Genomic DNA, 26,306 nt, shown 5'->3' with positions numbered 1-26,306 from the left:
CCGGGCAGGGGTGGGCATCCAGTGAACAGTGCTCCGGTTTAGGAGCCTTGGACGCGAAGGTGGGCGCGATCGGGTCCTGGTGACCTCACACGGATGACTTCTCAGCAGAGTTTAGGATTAGTTGGAAGAGAAAGGCCAAAGCCTCCCCGTGACAGTGAGCTCTCCCTGACCCCCGTGACCGCGTTCTCTGTTCCACCCGACAGCAAATGCGCCAGAAGAGCAAGCAGCAGGCGAAGATCGAGGCCACGCAGAAGCTGGAGCAGGTGAAGAACGAGCAGCAGCAGCTGCAGCAGCAGTTTGGTCCGCAGCCCCTGCCGGCGCCGTCCGGCTCGGACACGCCCAGCAGCGGGATGCAGAGCCCCCTGACCCCCCAGCCGGGCCCTGGGAACGTGTCCCCCGCGCAGTCATTCCATAAAGACCTGTTCACAAAGCCGCTCCCCGGCACCCCGACTTCCGCCCCAGCCGACGACGTGTTTGTGAAGCCGCAGGCGCCGCCGCCACCGCCCACCCCCTCCCGGGTCCCCCTCCAGGAGGGCCCCGCACAGTCTCAGACACCTCAGCCGCCTTCACCACAGGTGTTCTCACCTGGCTCCTCGAACTCCCGGCCGCCCTCCCCAATGGATCCTTACGCGAAAATGGTTGGTACCCCAAGGCCACTTCCTGGGGGCCACGGCTTTTCCAGAAGGAATTCCGCGCTGGTGGACAGCTGTGCGTCCTCGCCGTCGGGCCCCAGGCCCCCTCACATGAGCGAGAGCCCAGCCCACAGGCCGTCCCCCGCCCGCGAGTTCTGTTCTTCCTCCTCCGCCAGCAGCGACCCCTATGCAAAGCCACCAGACACGCCCAGGCCTGCGGCCGGAGACCAGTTTCCCAAATCCTCGGGCCTGCCCCGGGCCCCGGAGCAAACTGCGAAGGGTCCTCTGGCAGCTGGGAGCAGCGACAACTTCCCCAAAGTGCTTCACAGACAGCGGGTCCCCGACCCGTACGCACGAGCCTTGATGGCGCCTGCACCCCTCGACGGCGGTCCCGGGCCGTTTAAGACCCCGATGCAGCCGCCGCCACCCTCCCAGGACCCTTATGGATCCGTGTCCCAGGCCCCGAGGCGGCTGCCCCATGACCCTTACGAAAGGCCGGCTCTGACGCCCAGACCTGCAGATAACTTTCCCCACGGTCAGTCAAGCGACCCCTACAGCCAGCCTCCCCTGCCCCCGCACCCGGCAGTGAGCGAGTCTTTCGCCCACCCCTCCAGGGCTTTTCCCCAGCTTGGCACCATGGCCAGGCCGCCTCAGGACCCGTACGCCCAGCCCTCGGGACCAGCCCGCTCCAACCCAGACCCTTACTCTCAGCCTCCTGGAACGCCCCGGCCCCCCGCCATGGATCCGTACAGTCAGCAGCCCCCCACCCCACGGCCGCCTACGCAAGCTGAGCTGTTCGTCCCCCCGGCAGCCAGTCCCAGGCACTGTGACCCGTACGCCCGCGCTCCTGGGACCCCGAGGCCGGGTGTCTCCGTGTTCTACACTCAGCCGCCAGCAGCACCTCGGCCAAGGGCGTCGGAGGGTTTTCCTCGGTCCGCAGCGGCCAGACCCATGCTCATGCCGGGCCAGGACGCCTTCCTGCAGGCGGCTCAGAGTCGAGGTGCAGCCTTACCGGGCCCTGTGGGGAGGACGCCGGAGGCCTGCTCCCAGACGCCCGGGCCGGGGCCCTGCCTCGCAGACACCTTCAGCCGCGTGTCCCCATCCGCTGCTCGGGATCCGTACGACCGGCCGCCAGCGACTCCCAGGCCTCAGGCGGATGCTCTTGGAGCCAGCCCTGTGGCCCCGGATGCTGGCGATCAGCCCCGGCCGGGGTCCGAGGGGAGCTTCGGTGCTCCTGCCAGTGCCCCCATGAACCCTCAAGGCCAGCAGTTCCCCAGCGCCCCCCAACTGCCCGGCCCGGTGCCGACCTCAGGGGTCACCGACACCCAGAACGCCGTCAACATGTCTCAGGCGGACACGGAGAAGCTGAGACAGGTAAACACACGTGTGTTTTCAGATGTTCGTGTGGGTTCCTTGAGAAGGCTGCTGAGTTCAGCAAACGGAGTGATTCCGGCACAGATGTTAAGTCCACCTTCTGTGGAGTCGGTCACTGCAAACAGGCCCCTGCACGGGGGTGGCGGCAGGAGCGTGGGTTTGGCTGGCTTCGTTCTGACCTGACCTCGGTACCCGTGGGCTTGGGGATTTTTCTGCATGAAGCTTTGGTTTCCGATGGTTGTGGGGTGAGGAGCAGGCCCACGGTAATCGGTGTCTGTTTTATAGCCTGTTGAGCAGGTGAGTGTAACTAGGGTGTCATCAAACTTTAAAAGATTAAGATTTTTAGAACTCACCTATTCATTTACTTAGAGAGAGAGGGGTTTTTCCACATAGCCACGCGCTCGTGGGCGGATTCCTTCGTGTGCCCTGACTGGGGATTGAACCCACAGCCTTGGTGTATCAGAGCCGCGCTTGAGCTGAGCCGCCGGCCAGCGCCAGGCGTCAGGACCCCTGAAACCCCACCGCAGTCACACATGGGAAACGACGGGGTTTAGAAAGGCCTCAGTGACCGGCAGTCCCGTGACTTTTGTTTGTTTCTTCAGCGGCAGAAGCTGCGCGAGATCATCCTGCAGCAGCAGCAGCAGAAGAAGATGGCGGGGAGGCAGGAGAAGGGGCCGCAGGACGCCCCCGCGGTGCCGCACCCCGGCCACCTGCACTGGCAGCCCGAGGGGGTGGGCCAGGCTTTCAGCAGGCCTCCGCCCCCCTATCCCGGGAGCATCCGGCCGCCCGCCGTGCCTCCGCTGGGACCCAGATATGCCGTCTTCCCAAAGGACCCGCGGGGACCCTATCCCCCCGACGTCCCTGGTATGGGGATGAGACCCCATGGATTCAGGTAACGGATTTCATTTCCCACCAGATGTCAGTTGCTGTTAGACGTTAACTCGTGATTAAGAAGTTGTTACTGCTTTTTACTGGTTATATCCCGTTATTTCCACTAACGAGAGGTCATGGATTAGAAGAAAATACTGCGTTTTTATGTAGATTGGAAAATATTTGAAGATTGTTCCTCAGGAAAATGGGCAATCCAGTCAAGTTGATGGGCGTGTCCGTCGGTTGGCTCAACCATGGACAGTTGGGCACTTAGATGTTCACAGACACAGGTGTGCAGTGTGCAAGGGACTGTATTCAAGGGTATTCTCTCAACTGTTGGTTGTGAAGAACAAAAAAGTAGACAGTATCGAAATAGCATCTGTAATGGTGGTAAATAGCAGGGACGGCTCACGTCTGTTGAACGTTGACTTCACGTGAAGTGCTGTTCTGTGCACGCCAGGCGTTTATAAAATCTTTACATAGGTTCAGTGATACTCTAGAGGTTGAAGAGCGTAGCTCAGAAAAAAATCGGTGAAATATGTGATGGTATGTCTATGTTGTAGAGTACAAGGCACCATTGAAAATGCCGTTCTTTAATAATTGATACAGATGTGTAAACCACAGAGTTTTGTTTGTGTGAAAGTACATAATTGCATAGATGAGTATCTTTAATGACATCTAACATGTTGACAGTGGTTATTGGGAAAATTTTAAGTAAGTTGATCTTTCATACTTTGTGTTTTTATATTGCTTGCATTTTCCACATCGAATAATTTTTTATTTAGAAAAAGACAGAAATGCCATTTCCAGGCAAACTTTTATTTTTTAACTTTTTTATTTTCTCTTGTTACCTTTAGAAAGATTTTTGTTTGTTTGAAAACAGCCCAGACTTGTGGGATCTGAGGTCAGGAAGGGCTAGAATGGAGGACAGAGGAACAATGCTAAAGCATAGATAAGTCTTTCAAGGCAGAGAGCTGTGTGCTCTCCTCGGGGGTGGGTGACCTAAACCCCGCTCGGGCAGCCTCGGGAGGTGGTTTGACTGGACTCTAAGAACAACAGCTCCGTGTATTCCCTGCTCCCATCCCAAACCTCACCCGTTGGCCACTGGGCTCCCTGGCGAATGCTTGACCTCAGTACCTTAAATTTTTTGATCCAGTGGGTTTTATTTTTATTCGCCTTTAACGAAGACCCCAGACACCCCCTTGTGATTTTCTGTGTGAGCCACGTTATACAGCCACAGGGCGTGGCTCATCACCCCTGTTCAGGCAGGGCCCCCTGTGACATGATGCCTGAGCATTCCCCTGGGGACCCCGACTTTGGTTTTAGTCTACACTGTGACTGTCTGTGGCGCTTTCCAGAGGGAGAGGGTGTTTTCCTTCAGGAACTTTTCGTGGTGACATAGGTTGTCATGTTGGTGGGGGTTTTTGTCTGTTGAGGGGGCCAGTGGGAAGACCGGAGCCCAGGCAGCCTGAGGGGCTCGTTCTGCAGGTGATACCTGCTCCGTGTGATGCAGGCTGACCCTTAAGTCCCTTTTGTCCTCCTCAGTCTTAGTGTAGGTCTGTCCTTATTCATCTCTATTTGTAAGTTGCCTCTTGTTCTCTCTAGATTGAGGTACAGAATCAAGGTGGTCTTGGGATTGACTCATTTGCTAATTCTTCACCGATGAAGCCCATCAGTCTGCGGAGCACATGTCTTCAGAGCTCAGACGCGGTGTTCTTTGTGGGGTGTTAGCAAACATTTATGTGCACGTGGATACTTTACAGATGCTTTTTAATCATGATCCTTTCGTCTTTCCCAAGTCATGGTCTTTGCGACACTTGTGTCTGCGTTTAATCTGAAACTTTCCCTTTTCTCAACCCAACTCTGAATGGAATGTCATACTTAATATAGACTGTTGGCTTTTTTTTTTTTTTTGCTTTTAGATTTGGGTTTCCAGGAGGTGGTCACGGTGGCCTGTCAAGTCAGGAACGCTTCCTCGTGCCTCCTCAGCAAATACAGGCGTCTGGAGTCCCTCCCCAGCTGAGGAGGTCCCTGTCCGTCGACATGCCCAGGCCTTTAAACAGCTCCCAGATGGGCAGTCCCGTCGGCCTTCCCCAGCATTTCCCACCGCAGGGCCTGCCGGTGCAGCAACACAGCATCCTGGGCCAGGCGTTCATCGAGCTGCGGCACAGGGTCCCCGAGGGGCGGCCACGGCTGCCCTTCGCCGCCGCCCCCGGCCATGTGCTCGAGGCGCCTCCGCCTCCGAGACTTGGCAGCTTCACCCCCCGGCCGGACTTCCCAGGCCCTCGACACCCGGACCCCGTGAGACGGCCTGCTCAGGGTCTCCCCCAGCCCCTGCCCGTGCCCCCGGCCATGGAACACGTGCCTCCCTCCCAGCCGGAGCAGGGACACCCTGTCCACCCGTCTTCTGTGGTCCTGCGGTCCCTGGGTCACCCCTTAGGTGCTGAGTTCTCGGAGGCCCCTTTGCCAGCACCTGCCCCCGTCGAGACGGCGTCTGACAACTTACAGGGAACTGCCCCTTCTTCCGACGGCCTCGAAGAGAAACTTGATTCTGATGACCCGTCGGTGAAAGAATTAGATGTCAAAGACCTGGAGGGGGTGGAAGTCAAGGACCTGGACGACGAGGACCTCGAGAATCTGAACCTGGACGCCGAGGACGGCAAGGGCGACGAACTGGACACGCTGGGCAATTTGGAGACGAACGACCCCAACCTGGACGACCTCTTGAGGTCGGGAGAATTCGATCTCATCGCCTACACAGATCCAGAACTCGACCTGGGAGATAAGAAGAGCGTGTTTAACGAGGAGTTGGACCTCAGTGTCCCAATCGACGATAAGTTAGAGAATCAGTGTGTGTCTGAACCAAAAAAAAAGGAGCACGAGGAGAAGACGGGGGTTCCCTCTGATAAACATCCCCCATGGAAAAAGCCCACTGTCGCCAGTGAGATCAAAACAGAAGTTCTGTCCCCAGCGTCTAAGGGGGAAACCAGATGCGAAAGTGAGCAAAGCGAGGAGGGTCCGGGTCAGGCCAACGGGCCCTGCTCCCAGGCGGCCACGCCCGCAGATGGGCGCGGGGGCAACGAGGCCCCGCTGCCGCCCAGTGACGTGGACCTGCCCGACCCCCGAGCGCATCGCGACGCCGCCGGAGCAGCTCCCGGGCCCACGCCGCTGCCTGCCGGAGACGCGGCCAGCTCCTGCGGCGTGCCGGGCTCCGCGCCCGTTCTCTCCAGTTTACTTGCGAATGAAAAACCAGACGCTCCAGACATGAGGCCATTGGGGTCTCCACCGCCAACGTTGCCGGCCTCACCGTCCAGCCACGTGTCGAGTCTGCCGCCTCCGCTGATGTCGCCGCCCGGGCCTGTCCTGGACCACCCCGTGAACTCCAACGTGGCCCTCGTCTCTAGGGTCAACCATGCGTTTCCTCAGGGCGTGCAGGTGACTCCAGGATTCTTGCCGGGTCCCTCCGCAGTGAGTCATGGTTTCGGGACAGGAAAACCTGTGAGTCAGACCGTGCCTCTCCCCAGCCAGCCTGGGGCCGCTGGCTTGTCGGCACCCCAGCCGCTGACGGTGCCCCCGACGCTGGCCCAGCAGAGCAGGGAGCGGCCCCTCCTCCTGGAGGAGCAGCCTCTGCTGCTGCAGGATCTTCTGGACCAAGAGCGGCAGGAGCAGCAGCAGCAGAGGCAGATGCAGGCGATGATCCGGCAGCGGTCGGAGCCCTTCTTCCCCAACATCGGTAGGGGGCCCGCGCGCCGGGAATCGCTTGGGCGGCAGGGGTGGCGGCATGCTTGTGGGATTTCAGCGTCCACGTTCCTAAGGACTAGGTCTCCGAGGGTCACATAGAGATCGAGAGTTTGAGAGTCTTTCAGGGTAAATCAGGAGGTTCAGGACCCCGAGTCTGACCTTAGTTCTGTGCGCGGTCTTATTTCATAGCAACAAGTGTCGTCTTTTTTTTTGTTTGTTTTTTTGTTTTTTATCCTCACCCGAGGACTTTTTTCCATTTTTTGTTCAGGTAGAGTGGGGGGGAGAGAGAGAGAGAAACATCGATGTGAAAGGGACACATCGAGTGGTTGCCACCCGCACGATCAACCAGGGCTGGGGACAGACTGCAACCGAGGTACGTGCCCTTAGCGGGAACCGAACCCGGGTCTCTCAGGACTGCAGGCCGACGCTCTAACCGCTGAGCCAAACCGGCCAGGGCCAAGAGTCGTCTTTTAAGTCCCTTCCTTCCAACCATTGTTTGCAGGGTATTGATCTAAAGAAATTGGGATAGAAATAAACTTCTTAATGTCCATTTGTGCACGGTAAATGCTGGGCAGTTTTTCGTTATATACAGCTCTTTACCTCGTTTCCAGCAGCTTACTGATGGGGGGGGACCCCACAAAAGAGCAGGGCAGTAACATTTCTGAGTGTCTCTAGGAATAGGACTTAGCCCTCAGAGGACGTGTGTCTGAGCAGTAAAACTGATGTTCTGTCCTGTACACGTCACCAGTTTCGTCACCCTGACCATCTCGCTTTCGTTTTCATGCAAAGAGATCCCTTCTCAGTACCTTGTCCTTTTGTGAGCTGTGGCCTCGAGAAACTGACACGTTTTTCCCGTAAAGGGTGATAGCTAATTTAGTGGAACTCCTTAGTACGCGAAGGAACGGCAAATTCTCACGGTGCTGACCTTCCCAAAGCAGCAGTTTGGGTTAGTCGGGGTGACAAGGAGTCACACTGCTTTGATGATTACTTCCGGGTTTTATTCTCTCAGGATTAGGGTATTAAAACTTGCGTCAGCGAAGGGTCACTGAGATGGGATTCCATTCGGGCTCGGCCTCTGGCACCTGTGCCTTCCTCACCTCGTCCCGAACCTTTGAGAGTGGTTCTTAAACAATGAGGAGCAAGAGCCTGCACATCACATCATGTGTGTGACCGTGAACTTCACGTACTAGGAAATAAGTAACTTTAAAATGTATTTCTTCTTTAGATTTTGATGCAATTACAGACCCTATCATGAAAGCCAAGATGGTGGCCCTGAAAGGCATAAACAAGGTCATGGCACAGAGCAACATGGGCATGCCCCCAATGGTCATGAACAGGTAGGTGAAGACGTTTCTCCTCTTCCCTCAGCATCACGAAGGGCCTGGGGTCATAGCTGGCTCCTACACAGAATGTCTAGTGACTCAGAAACCTGTATTCTATGACTGAACTGTCTTTATTGTTATATGATGTCAACTGCATATGATCAAACGAATGTCAGGATCTAATTTCTCTCAGTTTCTGGGCAAGCACAGTGAAACATCGTAGACAGTTTTGGCACAGTGACTGGATTGATGAGGAAGTCCTAGTGTTTTACGTGTGTTCATGTAAATACCTTTAGAATAGTTGGTCCTGGCTTAGAGGTCCTTGGGGCGAAGACCTTCGGTCCTGATTGGAGATGAGAAGGTAAATGGGAAAACAGGAACCAAACTGTTCTGTGTTGAGATAAGACAGTAGTTTATTCAAGCCTGTGAGTATTTTGTTTCTTTTCTCAAAGGAGCAATGCAAAGGAAAACGTGGGCTATTTCACTAGAGACCGAATGAGTCAGGTTCTGAAAAAAAGCCCCGAACTGAACTCGAATCCGAGAAAGAAAAAAAATGAGGGGATTAGAGAAGAACACGTTTGAAAGTTAGCAGTTGAAGGATCTGTGTGTACCTTTTCATGTTGGCAGAGCACTGGAAATTCTGTATTGAAGAAGATTCTAAGACTTGTTTTGCCCGTCGGAGTCTCTGGGAATAGAGCCCGTGTTCCCCTGAAGGGTGTTGACCTCGGGCAGTCAGCTTAGGTGTTGATCGCGGACCACAGTCAGAGCGCTCTGTGGTCGTGTCTCAAGTGCATGTTCGCTCTCCGGAGCAGCCCCCGAGGCAGACGATCTGCCCGTGGCCCTCCCCTGCCGCCAGCCGACAGACTGCCCTTCGGTGGCCGCTGTCCCTGGAGAGGCCTCCAGCCTGCACTTGGCCTCAGCATCTTGAACAACTTCTCATGAAAAGGACGATTATAGACTCGAATGTAAAATCCACATGAATATCATAACCATGAGACTTCCGACAAGCCAGGAAACCTGAAAGGTGTGGTTCTTCTCGTGTCGAGGTAGTTTGGGAAGGGTTAGGACTTCGCTGAGGTCTAAGTGGAGTTCGCGCTGTTGCGCAGTGGTGGTCCCCGCTGGGTCTCCCTCCCAGGGGTTCCTTTTCTGTCCTCAGCTCCTGGCTCTCACCGTCTCATACACAGAACCGAACGCATAGCGCTGCGAAGGATCGGTCACATTGGAAACTAGTTATTTAAATTCACGTTAGGGTGCTCCGGGCATCAACAAATTTAGCAGCAGGTCTGACGATGACCGTCATTTCAAGGTGACGCTGGCACCAAATGGCCCATGCTAGGTTTGTGCAGTAGGCTGTTGTGGAGGTGACGTGGACTCTGCTGGTGGTTCCTGTGCCGCTAATAATGCCTTGTCGTCTATGGTCAGACTAGAAGGAGATGCTAGACATTGTGTCGCCCTTAGTTTAAAAGAGGGGCCTCAGAATCCCAGGCCCTGCTGGCTCACCGCCACCCTCCCTGGAGTAGAGGCTACTGTCTCACTGGCCCCGGGCTGGGCTGCACTTGCTGTTCTGCGGAGTTGCTGAGGGTCATGGTGAGTGCCGCTTGGGTTCGGAGGTCAGCCCCACCCAGGCTGCGGCGGGGCCAGGGCTGACAGGTGAATCAGCACGTTGGCCGGATATTTTGAACCCTGTAGACGTTCCTTCCTTGGTCTGTGACCAATCTTTAATTTGCCTTAAATTACGTATAGAAATGTAACAGCACGTGTGAGACTTCCTCATTGAGGGCTGCATCCTTAGACTACAAACGAGCTGAGTTCTCAATTACTTACACTTTTTTAGTTCAGGAAAGGCATTTAAAAAAATTAAGATTGGAAGAAGAAATAATTTTTCTTAGAATGTATGTAATGAAACTATTTCTTCACTAGGTTTTTCTTAATCCGAAGTGATTTTATTTTAAGGCACAAGGAAGCATCTAACAGAGAGTAGGTCAAGCCTGGCCTGGCCTGGCTGCCGGTCCGGGCTCGCTGGTCATTGTGGGGACAGTGACTTGTCTCACAGTCTCTTCCTCCCTCAGGAGTCAGGTCAGCAGTGACTTCATAGGGGCAGGAGGGTCGAGTGTGGTCGGCACCCAGAAGGCAGCGTGAGCAGAGAGGTCTGGGATGAGGGCACCTGCCGCTCTCTTGCTTCACTGGAGGAGGACATTGTTACGCACTTAAAACGGTGGTAGTTGTGCCCTGGCCGGTTTGGCTCAACAGTTAGAGCATCGGCCCGCAGACCAGTGAGTCACGGGTTCGATTTCGGACGAAAGCACGTACCTGGGTTGCAGTTTGCCCCCGGCCACATTGGGGTCGTGCGGAAGAAGCCAGGCCATGGTTGTCTCTTTCACGTCGATGGTTTTCTCTCTCTGTCTCTCCCTCCCACTCTGAAGATACAAGGAAAACATTTTCAGGTCAGGATTAAAAAAACAAAACAAAAACAAGAACAGTTGTAAACGCTCAACATTTGATACCTGGTGCTTCCCTTTCACAGGTTCTCGTTCATGGGCCAGTCGGTGACTGGAGCCCAGTCCAGTGACAGCCAGACCCTCCTGCCACAGGCCGTTCCTCAGGTATGTCTCCCTGTCCCCACAGACCTGCAGTGAGGCCGCTTCTGGGGAGCCGTAGGACCCTAGATATCGGCTCCGCAGAAAGCAAGCTTGCTTTATTCAGGTTAAAAATCAGCCCCAGTTTCTGAAAAGGACACATATCTTTAAGGGTAGAAAGTCATTTGGAGGGAAACCAAATGCTTAGGGTTTGGGGTTTTGCTCTAGATCGTTTATTTATTTTTTATTGTTGACACCGTTACCGAGAACTCCGTCCCCACTCACCCACCCTGTCTGCCCAACTCCGTCCCCAGCGTCCACACTGTGGTCTGTCCATGGGCTGTGTATACGTGTTCTTTGGCTCATCTCTCCCAGTTTTTATTTATTTTTAACTCCACAAAGACGTTTTCATGTCCTGCATTTTGGAAGTTATTCATTATTTAAAAAAGTAAATCTCTTATAAACAGTAGAACATACTGATCATAGTCATTCTGTTTAGATGCAGTCATGCTCTGTTCACTAGTCCCTAGAAAAACCTAGTTGTTCTGGGTGCTCCCCATTCACGATAACCAGCTTCAGGCGTGACTGTTGCACTGCTCAGGGCCAGGCAGGGCCAGGGAGAGCAGACGCCTGCGCATCTCAGCATTTTCTCCATTGTGATCCCCCCCAAGTATCTGCCTTAAAAAAACCACCAAACAGAAAGCTATCCGTGAGCGACATCTTTGTGGAATTCCCTTTTCTGCCCAGCCATTTGTGCTTTGGATTCATTATGCTCATAACTATATATTTTTTATTATTAAAGGAGAGAGACCATCGCAGGCAGTGGACAAAGGACCCTCTGGTTTCCCTGTGGGTTTGTCCACGTTCTGTGACCTGCCTTTCCCAGCCTGTCAGGGTCCCGCTGCCCTGCAGCCAGGGTCACACGCAGCACGTCCTGGCTGCTACTGCGTCTGTAACTGTTGCCTGCGTGCAGCTCCTGTCCTCACGGGACATGGAAGGACCCAGCCCGTGTTTTCCCAAAGTGAAATGTACTCGATTGTTGCCAGGGAATTGTGAGGTTACAAACCTACTCGCTCAGGCACCCTGGAAGGAAACAGATGTTTAATTAAAAAAAGAAGACGAGTGTTTCAAGCAGTGTGTACTTGTTCTATTGTTGGTACGTGCTCGAGACCTGGTCTTGTGTATGAATACCTTCATGCTGTGGAGTGGACCTGAGTCGGCCCAGAACCCATGTCTGTGTCTTAATCACAGAAGAAACCAGGTAGATGTCATCAGAAAATGGGGTTCTGCGTGGTCTCTGGCCATGTGCCAGCAGTATTTGATGTGCCCTACTATTTCCGCTGGGTGATCCCGCACCTCCACCATCATGGTTTTTCAGCCGAAATCTATACAATAAAACAGTTCAGAGATCGTTCAGAATTTTCCGCCAAACAGATTGTCACCACTCAGTTTCCTCTCCGTTTTATTAACATGAGTGCTTTAAAGATGTCTTAGGAAATTCAAGGGTTCTTCCCCCCTTCCATGTCTTTTTCTTCTTTTATAAAGTTTTTTTTCCCCCTTTACCTGAAATGTGGAATAAACCTATTTGTAAATTTTACTTGTTTTAGGATGGCAGTTTAACACATCAGCTTTCTAGGCCTAATCCTCCAAATTTTGGTCCAGGCTTTGTCAGTAAGTATGAATCTAATACGTTACGTGTTCTCTGGGGATTGCGTGTTGCACTGTGTCCTTGCAGAAACTTGGAGTTAGTGTAGGTGTGTTCTGCTTCGGCGGAGCGCCTCACCTCTCCCGAGACCCTCTCTGGCGTCTTTTCCTCAAGGCATGTGTTTTCATTGCTTTTTTCCTCTGTGCATGAAGAATTAGAGTTAGATAAAGATTCTAATGCAGAAAGATCGTCTTCCCCGTTCTCTTTGACATGGCTGCGATTTTTTGGCTTGTTTGCAAAGTGCGCGATCTCTGCGCAAAGCACTCCAAGCCTCGCTCGGCTGACTGTCTGCCTCAGTGACAAGGGCACCAGAGGGGAGCCGCGTGGGGTGCTCAGGAGCGCGGCGGGTTGGCGGCATGGTGTGCAGGATGCAGGATGCAGGATGCCACCGAGTCCTTTCGAGTTCTCGCCAGGGGTCCCAGGTGGTTCAGGATAGTATTTAAAGTTCTCCCCAAACTGAACCTTTCTGACATCTTCGGACTGTTTAGCTAACTTTTTTTTTTTTTTTCACCATTATTTTTTCATTTTGCTCACCTCTGCTCTCCTGGTTCCAGAAACCAGAAAGGCTTTCCTTGCGGTAGGTCTCATTCCAGCAGAAGCAGAACTTCTGAAACCTTGTGAAAAAGCCTGTTCTTGACAAACGCCCCTCAAATTCAGACTAGATTGCAAGTCCGTCCATCGGCCCGGACTTCTGGGTTTAGGAACAAACCCAAAGTCTGACCCTTTAAAATTACCCCTGCGCTAATTCTTATCATGATTTGAACACATTCGCATTAAAAAAAAAAAACAACTGCTGTAACCAACTGGCTTTTTCTGGCTTTACTGTGCCCATTGGTTCTGGCTGCGTTCTTACTGTATGACAATACTGTGATTGATGGAATTCTCCAGCTCTGTTCTCTGAGAACTGTATTTATTCATTTCTTTGTCTTCTAGTGACTCCAAAAAGGTATATTCTGAATTTCATTACTGTGAGATGACTTTTTTTTTTTTTTAAACTTTGAATCAGTGAAGTGAAATGCCCGTAATGAATAAAGAAAGAGTGTTGATACAAGATGAAGCGATAAAATGATTTTGGGGCAACATCGGTGACAGTCAGCCAAGTAGAAAAGATTTTATTGGTTCATTATTTCCTACCTCTGCGTGTTTATAGAAGTACAAATTAAAAAATTCATAGAAGTCACCAGTCTTCTTAACTTACAGATTTCCTCTCTAAAACAGAGACCCGATTGGTCCTTTCTAAGACTCTCCAGGTTCCCGCCCACTCAGTTGAGCACAGGATTTCTCTGCTGAGAAATCGGGAAAAGTGTATCGACTTAGGAAGAGGAGCATGGGAGGGGATCACCCGTGCTCTGGGCCTTCCCAGGATACGTCTCACTCTGTCTCTCCCAAGTCTGTGAACGTGACTTACTGAAGTACACAGGGGTGAGAGAGTTTGGTAGTTCCGTAGATTGTTCTTATCTGTTAGATACAAGTCTTCTGCTTTCAGAGACTGGATTTATAGTCTCAATAAGTGTGAAGTCATTAGCCTGTGTCCTAAAAAACATGCCTCTTTCGGTTTTCTCAAACATTTTTCTAAAATCTCTACTTGGCAGTTACATTATGGTCTGATGGTCAGCACTGTGTTTTCAGAGTACCTATTGCAAGGTCATGGCAAAGTGCGTTCCTTACGGAATGGATGTGTGTATTTCCGTGGTCGGACTCTTGAGACGAGAAACGTAGCTGACTGTGTCCTCTCCCCTCAGACGACTCGCAGCGGAAGCAGTACGAGGAGTGGCTGCAGGAGACGCAGCAGCTGCTGCAGCTGCAGCAGAAGTACCTGGAGGAACAAATCGGCGCGCACAGGAAGTCCAAGAAGGCGCTGTCGGCCAAGCAGCGCACCGCCAAGAAGGCCGGGCGCGAGTTCCCGGAGGAGGACGCGGAGCAGCTCAAGCACGTGACCGAGCAGCAGAGCATGGTGCAGAAGCAGCTGGAGCAGGTGAGCGCAGGCGCCAGCGAGCAGGGCCGGGAGCTGAGCAGTGTCGGGCTCTCACCCACGGGAGAGCCCAGCCCTGTCCCCAGAGTGGTGGTCACACGGAAGACGTCGGTGTTAGTCATCCTGACCTAGAGGAACCGTTTCCACACGGGTATGAAACCTAGGCCGCTGGGGAACACAGGCACTTCCTGCCTGAGAGGGGGCTCTGCAGGGTCCTCAGCTCTGAGCGCAGAGCACGGCGGGGACAGGGATTGGGCTCGAGGCACATTTGTTCGCTTGGAGTTGACCTTTTCTTGACCCTTGCCTTTAGTTCCCCGGTTTCTGGTGAAATTTCAGATACAGGTCTTGAGTCATTCTGGTGATTCTTTTTCATGGTCTGCTATTAATATTGCTTCTTAGTATTTCAGTTTTTAAATACATTGGTATATTTCATAAAAAAAGTACTCCTTTCTAAAAAAAACCATTCTGCTGTTATCTTCCATTACAAACAAGATGTCTCAAATGCTCATGCTGAAATAACAATTGTACTTAAGTCAAATTTTAGATTTTTATTTAAATAAAACAATTATTCAAAATGGGTAGGTATTTACTCCAGTAAATTAAAAACTTGGCTTCACACAGAAACCTGTACATGAAAATTTGCAGTGGTTCAATTCATAGTCATCCACAACTAGATACCTAGGTGTCTATCTGTGGTAAATGATTAGGCAAACGATGGTACATCCACGCAGTGGAGTACTACATAGCAATGAAAAAGAACGACTCAAATGGATTTCTGGACTCTCATACTGAGTAAAAGAAGCTAATCCCCAAATGCTACATGCTGACTCCATTTGTGAGACATTCTTGAAATGACAGCTATGAAGATGGACAGTAGTTGAGAGGTTTCTAGGACCGAGGGACAGGGAGGAAGGTGTAACTGTGAAGGGGTGAGTCGTACGAGAGAAGTTTCTGTCTTTTGATTGTGCACTGATATGTGTCTGTGTTAACATTCACAGAATTGTACACTGAAAAGTTGCCTTTGCTTCTGTCCATTTTAACTTTTACAATAAAATTGAAAAGCCATTTAAATGTTAACAGGAGAGAGGAGTTCAGAGCAGATTGACTGCAGTCAGTGCTGTCTGTGTAATGAGAACCAGCACACACCCTCCTCCTCGACACCGTCTGAAGAAGTGAGCGCACCACCCTTGTACTTGTAAAGAGCCTGTATTTCTTTTTTAATCCTCACCCAAGGATATTTTTCCATTCATCTTTAGCTAGAGTGAGAGAGAGGGAGGGAGGGAGGGAGGGAGGGGGAGAGAGAGAAACATCGACGTGAGAGGGATACATCCACTGGTCACCTCCCACATGACCCGACCGAGGCCGGAATTGAACCTGCGACTCATTGGTCTGCGGGCCGACGCTCTAACCACTGAGCAACACCGGCCAGGGGAAGCCTGTATTTCTTAGAGTAATTTGAGCACTTAAATTGCCTTTGGTGTGCTTCTAGACATTCTTTATGAGGAGGGCCTAGTGAGGTGGTCATAGACGAGAAGGCAGGCAGACAGATGTTAGCGGCTGCTGGAGAGCAGGGCCGGACGGTCCTGTGTGGAGAGTGTGCCCGTCCGCCAGGGAGCCTGTATCTGTTGCAGCTTCTGGCATGGTAATATACTGCGTCCCCAGACGGAGTGATTCTGAGGGACGTGGACGTCACCCAGCGCCCCTCCCTCCCAGCCCCCTGGGGAGGCTGAGCGCCCCGGACTCGGGTGGCGCCATGCAGCGGGGCACGGAGGACTTCGGACTGAGCTCACTGACACCAGGCAGTCAGGACCCTCCTGGGAACTACTCCAGCATCACCTTGGAGCTTGTGCAGATCCACAAACTGCCGCCCGAGCACCTTGAGCATGTTAGTAGCAAGGCCAGGTTTTCCCAGACCAGTCTTTTCAACCTGCAGGGGAGAACGTGGTAATTCATTAAAACAGTATTTCTTTCCGTAACTGATTTTGGAGAGGAAGAGAGACCATGGACTGGCCGCCTCCTGCATGCCCCCCACTGGGGATCAAGCCCACAGCCTGGGCATGTGCCCTGACCGGGAATTCAACTGGTGACCTCTTGGTGCAGGGTCGATGCTCAGCCACTGAGCTGCACCAGCCGGGCGGTAATCCGCTGGGCCAGGTGGTGCCACGTGCACTGAAGGAGCGAGCTCGCGGCAGGTCCCAGCGGTTCCATTTGCCTCGTCTCAGGCCACTCCAGACGTGTGTTAATGTCACTTCTGAGGTGACAGCGAGTTGGTTCCTTTTGTTTCTCTTGTGTGGTTTAAACAGTTTGACGTTCACTGTGAGGTTTTCTTACTGTTCGTTTCAGAAAACAGTATTTTGAATTTGCTTTTGGTAGTTCACATGTAAAGAACTTTGACAGATGACAAGAAAAACCCTATTTCTCAATGAGATTGTAGGCAGTCTAGTTAATGCCTGTCAGTCCAACCTTTGGTGACTTCCCACCGCTGGCGGAGCGAAGTGCTTTCCCGTGCAAGGCTGCACTGCCCCGGCATGGCCCAGAGCCCTGGCCATTGCGGCCTTGGCCCCGAGTGAGCTGTGACTCTCTTGCAGATCCGGAAGCAGCAGAAGGAGCACGCGGAGCTGATGGAGGACTACCGGATCAAGCAGCAGCAGTGCGCCGTGGCCCCGCCCGTCGTCGTGCCCAGGGTGCCGCCCCAGCCACCCCTGGTTCCCGGAGCTGCCCCCCCCGCCATGGGCCAGCCTGGCTTCCCCCTGGCCGCCCCGCCGCTGCAGCACACCTCTGTCCTTCCTGGCCACGCCAGCCCCGCACGGATGCCCGGCTTGCCCGGATGGCAGCCTCCCAGTGCCCCTGCTCACCTCCCCCTCAACCCTCCCCGGATTCAGCCTCCAGTTGCCCAATTACCAATGAAAACTTGCCCACCAGCCCCAGGGACAGCGCCCAATGCAAATCCACAGAGCGGCCCGCCTCCACGGGTGGAGTTTGACGACAACAACCCCTTCAGCGAGAGTTTCCAAGAGCGAGAGCGGAAGGAGCGTCTGCGAGAGCAGCAGGAGAGGCAGCGCATCCAGCTCATGCAGGAGGTGGACCGCCAGCGGGCTCTGCAGCAGAGCTTGGAGCTGGAGCCGCGGGGCCTGGCCGGCCCCGAGCTGAGCGCCAGGGCCGCTGTCCCCTTCTACGGGCCTGACCTGCCGCGCGACTTCCTGCAGCAGTCTCCTCAGCACCAGCAGCAGGGGGGCCTGCAACAGGGGTCTGTTAACTCACCCCCCGCCCCAGCGTTCATGCAGACCAATGAGCGGAGGCAGATAGGAGCCCCCGCCTTTGTCCCCGACTCGCCGGCAGTTCCTGGCGGGAGCCCGACCTTCCACCCTGGCAAGCAGGCACACACGGCTCCCCCCGGGGCTGGCCTCCAGCAGTCCCCTGTGAGGCCCTTCCCGCCTGCCTTGGCCACAGCACTGCCGGGCGCCCACAGCAGCCTCCCCTGCGGCCAAGACTCCGCCGTGACCCACGCCCCAGGCTACCCCGGATCCGCCCAGTCTCTCATCCAGCTGTACTCTGATATCATCCCAGAGGAAAAGGGGAAGAAGAAAAGAACCAGAAAGAAGAAGAAAGATGATGAGACAGACTCCACCAGGGCTCCGTCCACTCCGCACTCAGATATCACTGCTCCGCCGACCCCGAGTGTCTCCGAAACTACCTCCACGCCCACAGTGCACACGCCCAGTGAGCTTCCCCCGCAAGGAGAGCCCGAGGCCGTGGAAGCAGGTGGCCCGTTGGCTCCTAGTGCGGCCGCCGGGCAGCGGTGCGCGGACCTGGACACCGGCCTGCCGCACGGCGAGTTCTCACGGGGAACCCCGCGCCAACAGGCTGCGGAGGTGGACAAGCGGCCCGCGGACACCCCTGCCGCGGCCAAGGAGGTCAAACCCGAGACGGCCGAGCCCCAGCAGTGCCCGGGCCTGGAGAGGCCTCCCTCCGAGGGACAAGCTGGGGGTCAGGCTGCGGAGACGGCCGCGGTCTGTCCAGTCCCCGCGGGGCAGAGCCCCCCCCACCCTGCCGGGGCCCCTGCTGCCAAAGGAGACTCGGGCAACGAGCTTCTGAAGCACCTGCTGAAGAACAGGAAGGCCGCGGCCCCTGCGGCCCCGAAGCCTGACGGTGCTTCGTGCCCAGAAAAGGACGGGGGGAAGGACAGCCAGCCGCTGGAGAGGCGGACCGCCGCCCCAGGACCGGTAAGTGGCTCGTGCCCCGGCAGCCGGCGGTCTCCCTGTTTGAACGCTGGGAGTGGTGAGGGGTCCCAGCTGGCGTCACCCTCACTCTGTGGTTCTATTTCCTTCTGTCCGTCTCCTTGGACCCCATGTTTTGACTTAGACCCATAAACGATAGTAAGTAATGATCTGCTTACTCTGATACTCAGAGTCGTCGTGATGCTCCTGGGTGGCCGGGGCCTGTTGGCTGACTCTCCACATCGGGTCCCTCTCACTAAGGCAGAGAAGTGAATGTCTGTGTGTGTCGATTGCCACAAAGCGAGCAGTTTCCAGTGGCCTTCGAAGTGCAGCAGGAGTCGCTGCTGGGGCTGCTGGGGCTGCTGGGGCTCCGGGCAGCAGGAGCAGTAGGCAGCGGGGGCTCCGGGTAGTGGGGGCAGCAGGGGCATCGGGGGCTCTGTGCAGTGGAGCACTGTGCAGTGGGGGCTCCGGGCAGCGGGCCTCTGGGCAGCAGGAGCAGTAGGCAGCGGGGGCATCGGGGGCTCTGTGCAGTGGAGCACTGTGCAGTGGGGGCTCCGGCAGCGGGCCTCTGGGCAGCAGGAGCAGTAGGCATCGGGGGCTCCGGGCAGCAGGGGCTGTGGGCAGTGGGGGCAGCGGGTCTCGGGCAGCGGGGGCAGCGGGAGCACCGTTCCGAGGCACTCACACTTAGTGTCATGCCCGGCGCCACCATGGTGCTGCTGTCGCCATCCTCTCCTGTTTCTGCTTTTCGGCCCTGCTTTGTTTTGTCTTTTCCTCGTACAAGGAGCTTCCTCGCGAATACACCTCGATGGGATTCCAGACCCTGCATTTCGATGAGCTTTCTTGAGATGGTTCTGAGACTGGGGTTCTGGTGCACCCCTGTGTATTCATAAGTCTCCCACAGTGCTGCTCCCGTTGCTTTTCCATGGTTTCGGTTGAACGTTACCTTGCAGTGTAGACTTACTACAGCGGCTGCCAGTTGAATTATTATTTAATGTCCCAAATAAATAATAACATGACATGCAGGGTTGGTCTGCAGCCATTACCATGCCTGCTACATAAGGCTGTCCAGTGTCACCGGGCACCTGTCAAGGTGGAAAAGCAGCCACTGAAACAACATGAAACAACATGCAAAGTGCAGCCCGTGTGTGTTTGACAAAATACATGTAGGTGCAAATGACAGACTGCACACCAGTACGTGAAAATGTTGGCTGTCTTTCATCTTTGGCAGACTTTCCGTTGGTTTTCATCTTTGTGCTCTTCTGTAGCTAGAAGTCTTCTCTAAAATGGGGTCACGTCAGCTCCCCAGAGTAATTGAGAGGGTTAGAGAGAGTGTGCCTGGCCCATTCCCACTTAACATAAGTGGCCGCGTAGCAGTCTCTCGTGAGCTGCTGAGAACTCATAGGCACTTGCTATGTGGATGGAGCCCTTGGGGTCAGCCATGTGACCTCACCCCAGAGCTCTTGAAGAAATGCAGAATCCCATGCCCAGCACAGACCTACCAATTGGAGTGTGTTTTCCACAAGATCCCTGGTGATTCCTATACATATGTCCATGCAGAGGACCGCTCGAGGCCCGAGCTTTTCCAAACTGGAACGTGTAGAACCACCTGGAGGCCTCATTCCCCAGGTGTGAGTCCATAGATCTGGGCCGGGCAGAGAACCTGCTGTTCTGACCAGGCCCAGCAGGGTGCGCTCTGCGGCTGTGGCGGCCCTTTGCGGACTGCGGGCCCAGCCCTCGGGGCGGTCTGAGCCTCCTTTCATCTGTCCTTGGGATGAGGAAGGAATGGTTCTTACATTTTTAAAGGGCTGGGGGAAAAAATCTAAAGACAAATAATATTTCTCAACATGTGAAAATTACACCAAATTCAAGGTTCCGTGTCCGTGCTGCAAGTTTTATTTGGGACACAGCCAAGCTTGTCCTCTATGAATTGTCTATGGCTGCTTTTCAGTATCCAGCCGAGAGCTGAGTAGTGGGGACAGACGCTGTCTAAGGTTAACGTGTTTACCTCTCAGCCCTTTGCAGAAATATGTTGCTGTCTATGCTCTGAGCCATTTAGAATATAATTGGAAACTATAATCTTCAAAAGCTCTTGTTGCCTATATAGCAAAGTAATGGCCCTAAAAAAATACCTGTTTTTAGCTATTGATAGCAGTACTCTTAAAAACCTCTTTGAGGACCGAGTTATTCTCACTTGTTTGTTATAAAAACAAAAGTACAGAAAGGTTTGCTTGCTGTCCCTTAAGCCCTCTGTCATTGACGCGCAGTGTGCAGCAGTTAGTATGTGGTCAGCTGTATGATCGTGGGCTGATCTGAAGGACCGTCCGTGGTGGTCGGTTCTGTTCATCTCCCAGGTTAGCTCTTCCTTCCAGCTAAGGGTGCACAGGATAAGCCTGTTCTGGAGCTTGTTGTTGTTCTGCAGACCTTGTGTGTCGCCTGTGCCTCTGGGGAACCCAGAGCAACAGCCCGACCACCGGGCAGCAGCCACCCAGCCCCCTGGCCAAGAGCACTCTCCCCACGGGTGAGCAGGGTGCAGGAGCTCGAGTGAGCAGGGTGCAGGAGCTCTGGTGTGCCCGCTGTGGTGTCAGGCTGCTGCAGGCTTCCCCTGGAGGGAACGCAGCTGGCGGAGGGTTCTGCTCTTCCCTCCCGCCGGTAGCTTCCTGACTTCCACACGTGGGAACAGCTTGGAGAAAGGGGTATTTTCAGAAAACAGTATTCCACGTCACCGCTTCCCTCCTCTCGTTAAGGGTGTGTGTCAGGGTGGCGGCTGTCAATGTGAACTGAAAATCCACGTGTGAACAGCTCACTTACTTGTTAACCTTTCCAGTTACATCAGCAAACCCTGGGGGCTCCCGTGCAAGGTGGCCTTGGCTGTGGCAACAGCCAGTTGCCGAAAGCAGATGCAGGAGGCGAAACCAAGAAACAGAGAAGTAAACGAACCCAGAGGACAGGGGAGAAGGCAGCTCCTCGCTCGAAGAAAAGGAGGAAGGACGAGGAGGAGAAGCAAGCCGTGTATTCTGCCGTCGACACCTTTACCCACCTGAAGCAGGTGAGCCTTTCCCAGTAGCCCTTGAACAGTTCAAGGATGTGAGAACATCAAACGCTTTGCAACCCTGAAGTAGAGAGTTAGTTATGGGGATAGAACACATCTCGGCAAGGAGCCTAACAGGGTTACTGTTTGCAGAATGGCCGCCTGTCCTGGTGGGCCCAGAGAGCACAGTGGAAATGCGTGGGCAGGTAGCGCCAGGCAAGCAGCTCAGCACAGAGCACCTCTGTCCGCAGTACTTGCGCCCGGACACACACACATGCAGCTGCGGGTCCTCCCGGTCAACACTGTTCTCACACGTTGTCACCGAGGTGGGGAGCGGCCTCCGCTAGCACTAGGTGCCTGGCCTCGGTTCACGCCCCGATTCTTGCTGAGCAAAGATGAGGAGTGGGCTTTCTTCTTAGATGCCTGGAGCGTCTCCTTGAGACAGACAGTGCAGCTTATGTTGAAGTAGATCTCAAAGATTCTGTGGTCTCTCACTCCAGCATTTTGATACTTGAAATTTTTAAGTCCTATTTTTCTCAAGCCTGTTTGAGTTGCCTCGGGTCTTAGAAAAGTTGAGAATCGCCCTGTTTTGTTTACCGTGTACATTACTCTTAAATGTGTTTTTCAATAGCAGCTCTCTCTGCTCCCTCTAATGGAACCAATCATTGGAGTGAACTTTGCGCACTTTCTTCCTTATGGCAGTGGCCAATTTAATAGTGGGAGTCGACTTCTAGGAACTTTTGGCAGTGCGACCCTTGACGGGGTTTCGGATTACTATTCTCAGTTGATCTACAAGGTATGTTTCTTTGCCAAGGTGCCACCTCGCTTCCTCGCTGGATACATAGCAGCATTGGCAGGGGGCTTGTCTTGTTTTTTTGTTTTTTTCCCCATCTAGTTTGCATCTGATCTTCCGAGTATCAGTTAAACTTTGGTACAACGGAAAGGTTAACAGTTTACTGGTGAACGTGCCTCTGACACGAACGTTTGAAATTTTTGTGTAGGAAAGAATAAAGATTTGAAAACTATCCACCAAGTGTTTCCATGGTGGGCAACACGCAGGGTGGGGTAGAAGGAGGTTCACAGTTGTGACCATGTGAAACAGTTTATTCTTTATCGTTACTTAGTACTTACTGTCTTTTCCATACAACTGTAAACCTACTTTTGCCCCGCCCTGTATTTATTTCCCTGTAACCTTTATTAACTCTTACAACAAATCCAAATTCATAGTTAATAGTGAGGATTATAACAACATGCAGTTAGGAATTGACCCTGAAAACTTTTTAAATGTATTTTGTCTAATTAGGTACTAATTGAATTTTGCATGAATTCTTAGACTACTAAAATACTATCGTACTAAATCAAGTGCATCCTTTAGGTATTACTTTTTAAACCAAGTTTTATGATAGCCCAATCAGTCATTTTTCATTTCACATCTAACTCATGGAATGGACCAATCTCTTTTGCCGAAATATTTGAGAGCGTTGTCGGTTTCCCCGAGGGCTTCTCTTCTGCCCGAGCTTTAAGCCCAGTCTGGGTGGCGCTCCGTGTGTGGCTGCTGGTGGCTCCTCCCGGAAGCTGGCCGGGCCCTCGGGAAGCCCTCAGCTCGGGCCCAGCACTCCGGCCTCGTCTGGCCCGGGAGCCTCGGGCTTTCCCAGACCTGCAGCTCCACCTTGCACCTGATTTGCATGTTGTTGTCGGTGGACTCCCACATCAAAAGCAAATGACAAATCGGTGACAGAGGCGAAGCAGGGAAAGTGTTTGGAAGAGGGACGGCATTGTGAATGACTCCATCATTTTAGCATCAGTGCTCCTGCTCTGGCTTCTTTTAGCGATTTTGGATAATCCAGGTTCTAATGTTGAGGTGTGAGTTGCAGCCATAGAATTAGGGCCACAAATTCTCAAGTTTTTTATAGAACTGGGGCATATCTTAATAAGAATTGAACAAAGGAATTTTTGAGAACCTTGTACAATTCGTTGATTGTATTTGAAAGCTGTCCTTCACCAGCTACAACAGTGACACTTGAAAGAGATGCATAGAATCGGGTCAGGCGTCCTGGGCAGTTGCTTCTGACTTGCAGAGCCTAGTGCTCCGGCTGGGCCAAGGCAGCGGGCGGTAGTGAGTCACACGGTCAGCATGTCGGTTCCACTAGAAAGCCTCTCGACCTCGGGCAGTTACTTTCCTTCTTGGTGTGATGTAGGGAGCAGCAGGCACCTTGATTACATTTCTGTAGTCTTGCAACCCCTGTGCTAAGAATTCACAGAACTATATTTTACAAGGTCATGGCTTATTTGCTCAGTAGCATGTAATTTAAAATTTTTTGGTCTCCTGCAGCAGAATAATTTAAGTAATCCTCCAACACCCCCTGCCTCTCTTCCTCCTACACCACCTCCTGTGGCCTGTCAGAAGATGGCAAATGGCTTCGCCACCACTGAAGAGCTTGCTGGGAAAGCCGGAGTGTTAGTGAGCCACGAAGGTATGACCGAGAGCCCCCCCCCCCGGGACCCCTCACGGATTGTGCCTTCACCAGCCGATGGGGAATGGCCCTTGGGTCGTAGTGTTCCCCCCACTCAGCAGATCTGACTGAATGTACCCATGGCCGTGTGTGTTTGCTTTTCCAGTTACCAAGAGTCTGGGCCCTAGACCATTCCAGCTGCCGTTCCGCTCCCAGGATGACTTGCTGGCCAGAGCCATTGCTCAAGGCCCACAGACTGTCGACGTCCCAGCGTCCCTGCCGACACCACCTCACAACAACCAGGAGGAGTTAAGGTAGAAGGTCCTTTTTTCACAATATTTTGTAGTCATTACATAGTTTATAAACGCACATAGGTATGTACTTAGCATGACGTCGAGGAATAGCCTGTGAAAACATTTAAGGGCTAAAATTTGGTGAACATTTTTCTTCAGAATTCTTTTCTTCTTTATTGATTTTAGAGAGAGGGGAAGGGAGAGGGAGAGAGAGAGAAACATCGATGAGAGAGAACATTGACTGGCCGCCTCCTACACGCCCCCCACTGGGCATCGGGCCCACAACCTGGGCATGTGGCCTGAACAGGAATTGAACCAGTGACCTCTTGGTGCATCGGTTGACACTGAACTACTGAGACACACCTGCTGGGCTTGTCTTCAGAATTTAAAGTTTATATAACATTCTTGCTATTAAATAAAATTAGTTTGTTGACATCTTCTATGATACCAGGAAGTGAACAGGCACGTAGACAAAGGCAGTGGGAATCCGCACGTGAAGTATGTCAGAGCCCACTGTCCTTCGTACGCTGTTAACGCGATTGATCGGGTCTGTTGATGTGCGCAGAGTCTGAACTAGGCGACGAGTCACGGGTGCCAGAGGTGTTTTGGGGAGAGAATTTAAGGACTCTCCTGAGTAGTTGAGTGATTTCTTTGTGTCGGTTTAGTCCAGTGGGGATCAGTGTTGCTGTGTAGGTAGTCCCTGCCCGACTGCTTAGATCCAGGTCGTTGTCTCCTCTTCGGAAGATCTGGTAACTACCTTCTGTTGGATGAGAGTCATTAGTCCAAGTCTCTACTGTATTAATGAGACAGCTGTGGACCAGAGATGAGAAAGGACTTGTTCAGATTGCGAATCCAGGCCTCCTTTCCCTCTGCACCTCCCTGCTGGAGATCGCGGAGTCCGGGGTGCCAGAGCAGCTGTGGGAAGGGGTCCCCGCGGGCAGGGGTCCATCCGTGCCGGACTTCCACAGGGATGCCGCCTGGAGGCTGTGCTCGGGCCTCCCTACGCATGGCAGCGGCTCCCTGAGGCCACACTGCCCTCCAGCCCCAGTTGCCGTGGTAACGGCCATGTCAGAGGACCTATCCGACACGCTGGAAGGGGCCGGCGGTGCAGGAAGGCCCAGCGCAGGTGTGCTCGTGTGGACGTCACATTCCTTCTTGCAGGATGCAGGACCACGGTGTTGAGCGGGACTCTCCTGACAGCTTTGTCCCCTCATCCTCTCCCGAGAGTGTGGTGGGGATGGAAGTGAGCAGATACCCAGACTTGTCGCTGGTCAAAGAGGAGCCCCCGGAGCCGGTGCCGTCCCCCATCATCCCGATGCTCCCCAGCAACACTGGGAAAGGTAGGGAGAGCCGCGTGCAGCCTCCGCGCTGGGCCCGTCTGCTGAGCCGCGCGCGTTTGCTTCCAAAGCAGTAACACTCGGTCTTCCCTCCTCCCTCCCTCCCGGCCCCCCTTAGGTTCCGAGCCCAGAAGGAATGACATCAAAATGGAGCCGGGCACTTTCTTGTTCTCACCACCATTTGGTTCTTCCCCAAATGGCCCTAGGTCGGGCCTGATATCTGTGGCCATCACTCTGCATCCGACAGCTGCTGAGGTAAAGCTCGCACGGTTCTCAGTGTCATCGGACGTGTCCCAGTCTCTAAAGCTGTGACAGGCGGCTTTCCGTGAAATGTGCACGGCAGGGCCTGGAGGGCGAGGTGACGGTGGGTTAGGGCCAGCGGCGGCGTACTGCAGCACGCATCGGGCCGGTCTCGGCCCAAGTCCACGTGAGGAGGGCAGGGTGGAGGTCGCGTTCTCATTTTCTAATTTAAGGATGTGCACTTGAGGGAACTCTTTGGAGAGGACCCGTTGGTTAACTGTGTACATACAGAAAATTAAGCGTGAAAAGCAGTTATGGACAGAAGTTTTCCGGGAGCAAAATAGAAACATCCAGGTGGCAGCTGCTTGTATCAGACACGAGGGAATCGCTGAGTTGTCTTTAATTCTCAACTCTCTGAAGACATTCCACTGGCACACAAGCTAGTCCTACCGTGGGGCACTCTGGTGGCCAGAGCATAGCTGTCACGTGACCCTGTGTTCTCGGACCCCTTGAGCCTCCAGGCCAGAATCCAGTCCTCAGCGTCTG

General features: G+C 53.5%; 1 protein-coding gene across 4 annotated transcripts in view; it reads left to right on the top strand.

Moving 5' to 3' along the window:
* KMT2C (lysine methyltransferase 2C) overlaps positions 1-26,306 on the top strand; it is a 227,140-nt gene that overhangs the window by 184,182 nt on the left and 16,652 nt on the right. For 3 of the 4 annotated variants that reach the window (XM_036246300.1, XM_036246298.1, XM_036246301.1), the window contains exons 36-49: positions 204-2,006; positions 2,609-2,898; positions 4,799-6,609; positions 7,843-7,954; positions 10,464-10,542; positions 12,123-12,186; positions 13,963-14,195; positions 16,781-18,415; positions 21,234-21,455; positions 22,069-22,233; positions 23,770-23,911; positions 24,057-24,204; positions 25,345-25,523; positions 25,639-25,775. In XM_036246300.1, the coding sequence (XP_036102193.1) occupies positions 204-2,006; positions 2,609-2,898; positions 4,799-6,609; positions 7,843-7,954; positions 10,464-10,542; positions 12,123-12,186; positions 13,963-14,195; positions 16,781-18,415; positions 21,234-21,455; positions 22,069-22,233; positions 23,770-23,911; positions 24,057-24,204; positions 25,345-25,523; positions 25,639-25,775 (7,020 nt within the window). The remainder of the gene's footprint in view (positions 1-203; positions 2,007-2,608; positions 2,899-4,798; positions 6,610-7,842; positions 7,955-10,463; positions 10,543-12,122; positions 12,187-13,962; positions 14,196-16,780; positions 18,416-21,233; positions 21,456-22,068; positions 22,234-23,769; positions 23,912-24,056; positions 24,205-25,344; positions 25,524-25,638; positions 25,776-26,306) is intronic. The other variant, XM_036246299.1, reaches the window with a different exon arrangement.

This window comes from Molossus molossus, unplaced genomic scaffold (assembly GCF_014108415.1).
Source record: "Molossus molossus isolate mMolMol1 unplaced genomic scaffold, mMolMol1.p scaffold_m16_p_7, whole genome shotgun sequence".
Classification (NCBI taxonomy): Eukaryota; Metazoa; Chordata; class Mammalia; order Chiroptera; family Molossidae; genus Molossus; species Molossus molossus.
The sequence above is the reverse complement of the archived record's forward strand: the minus strand, read 5'-3'. Positions and strand labels throughout refer to the sequence as shown.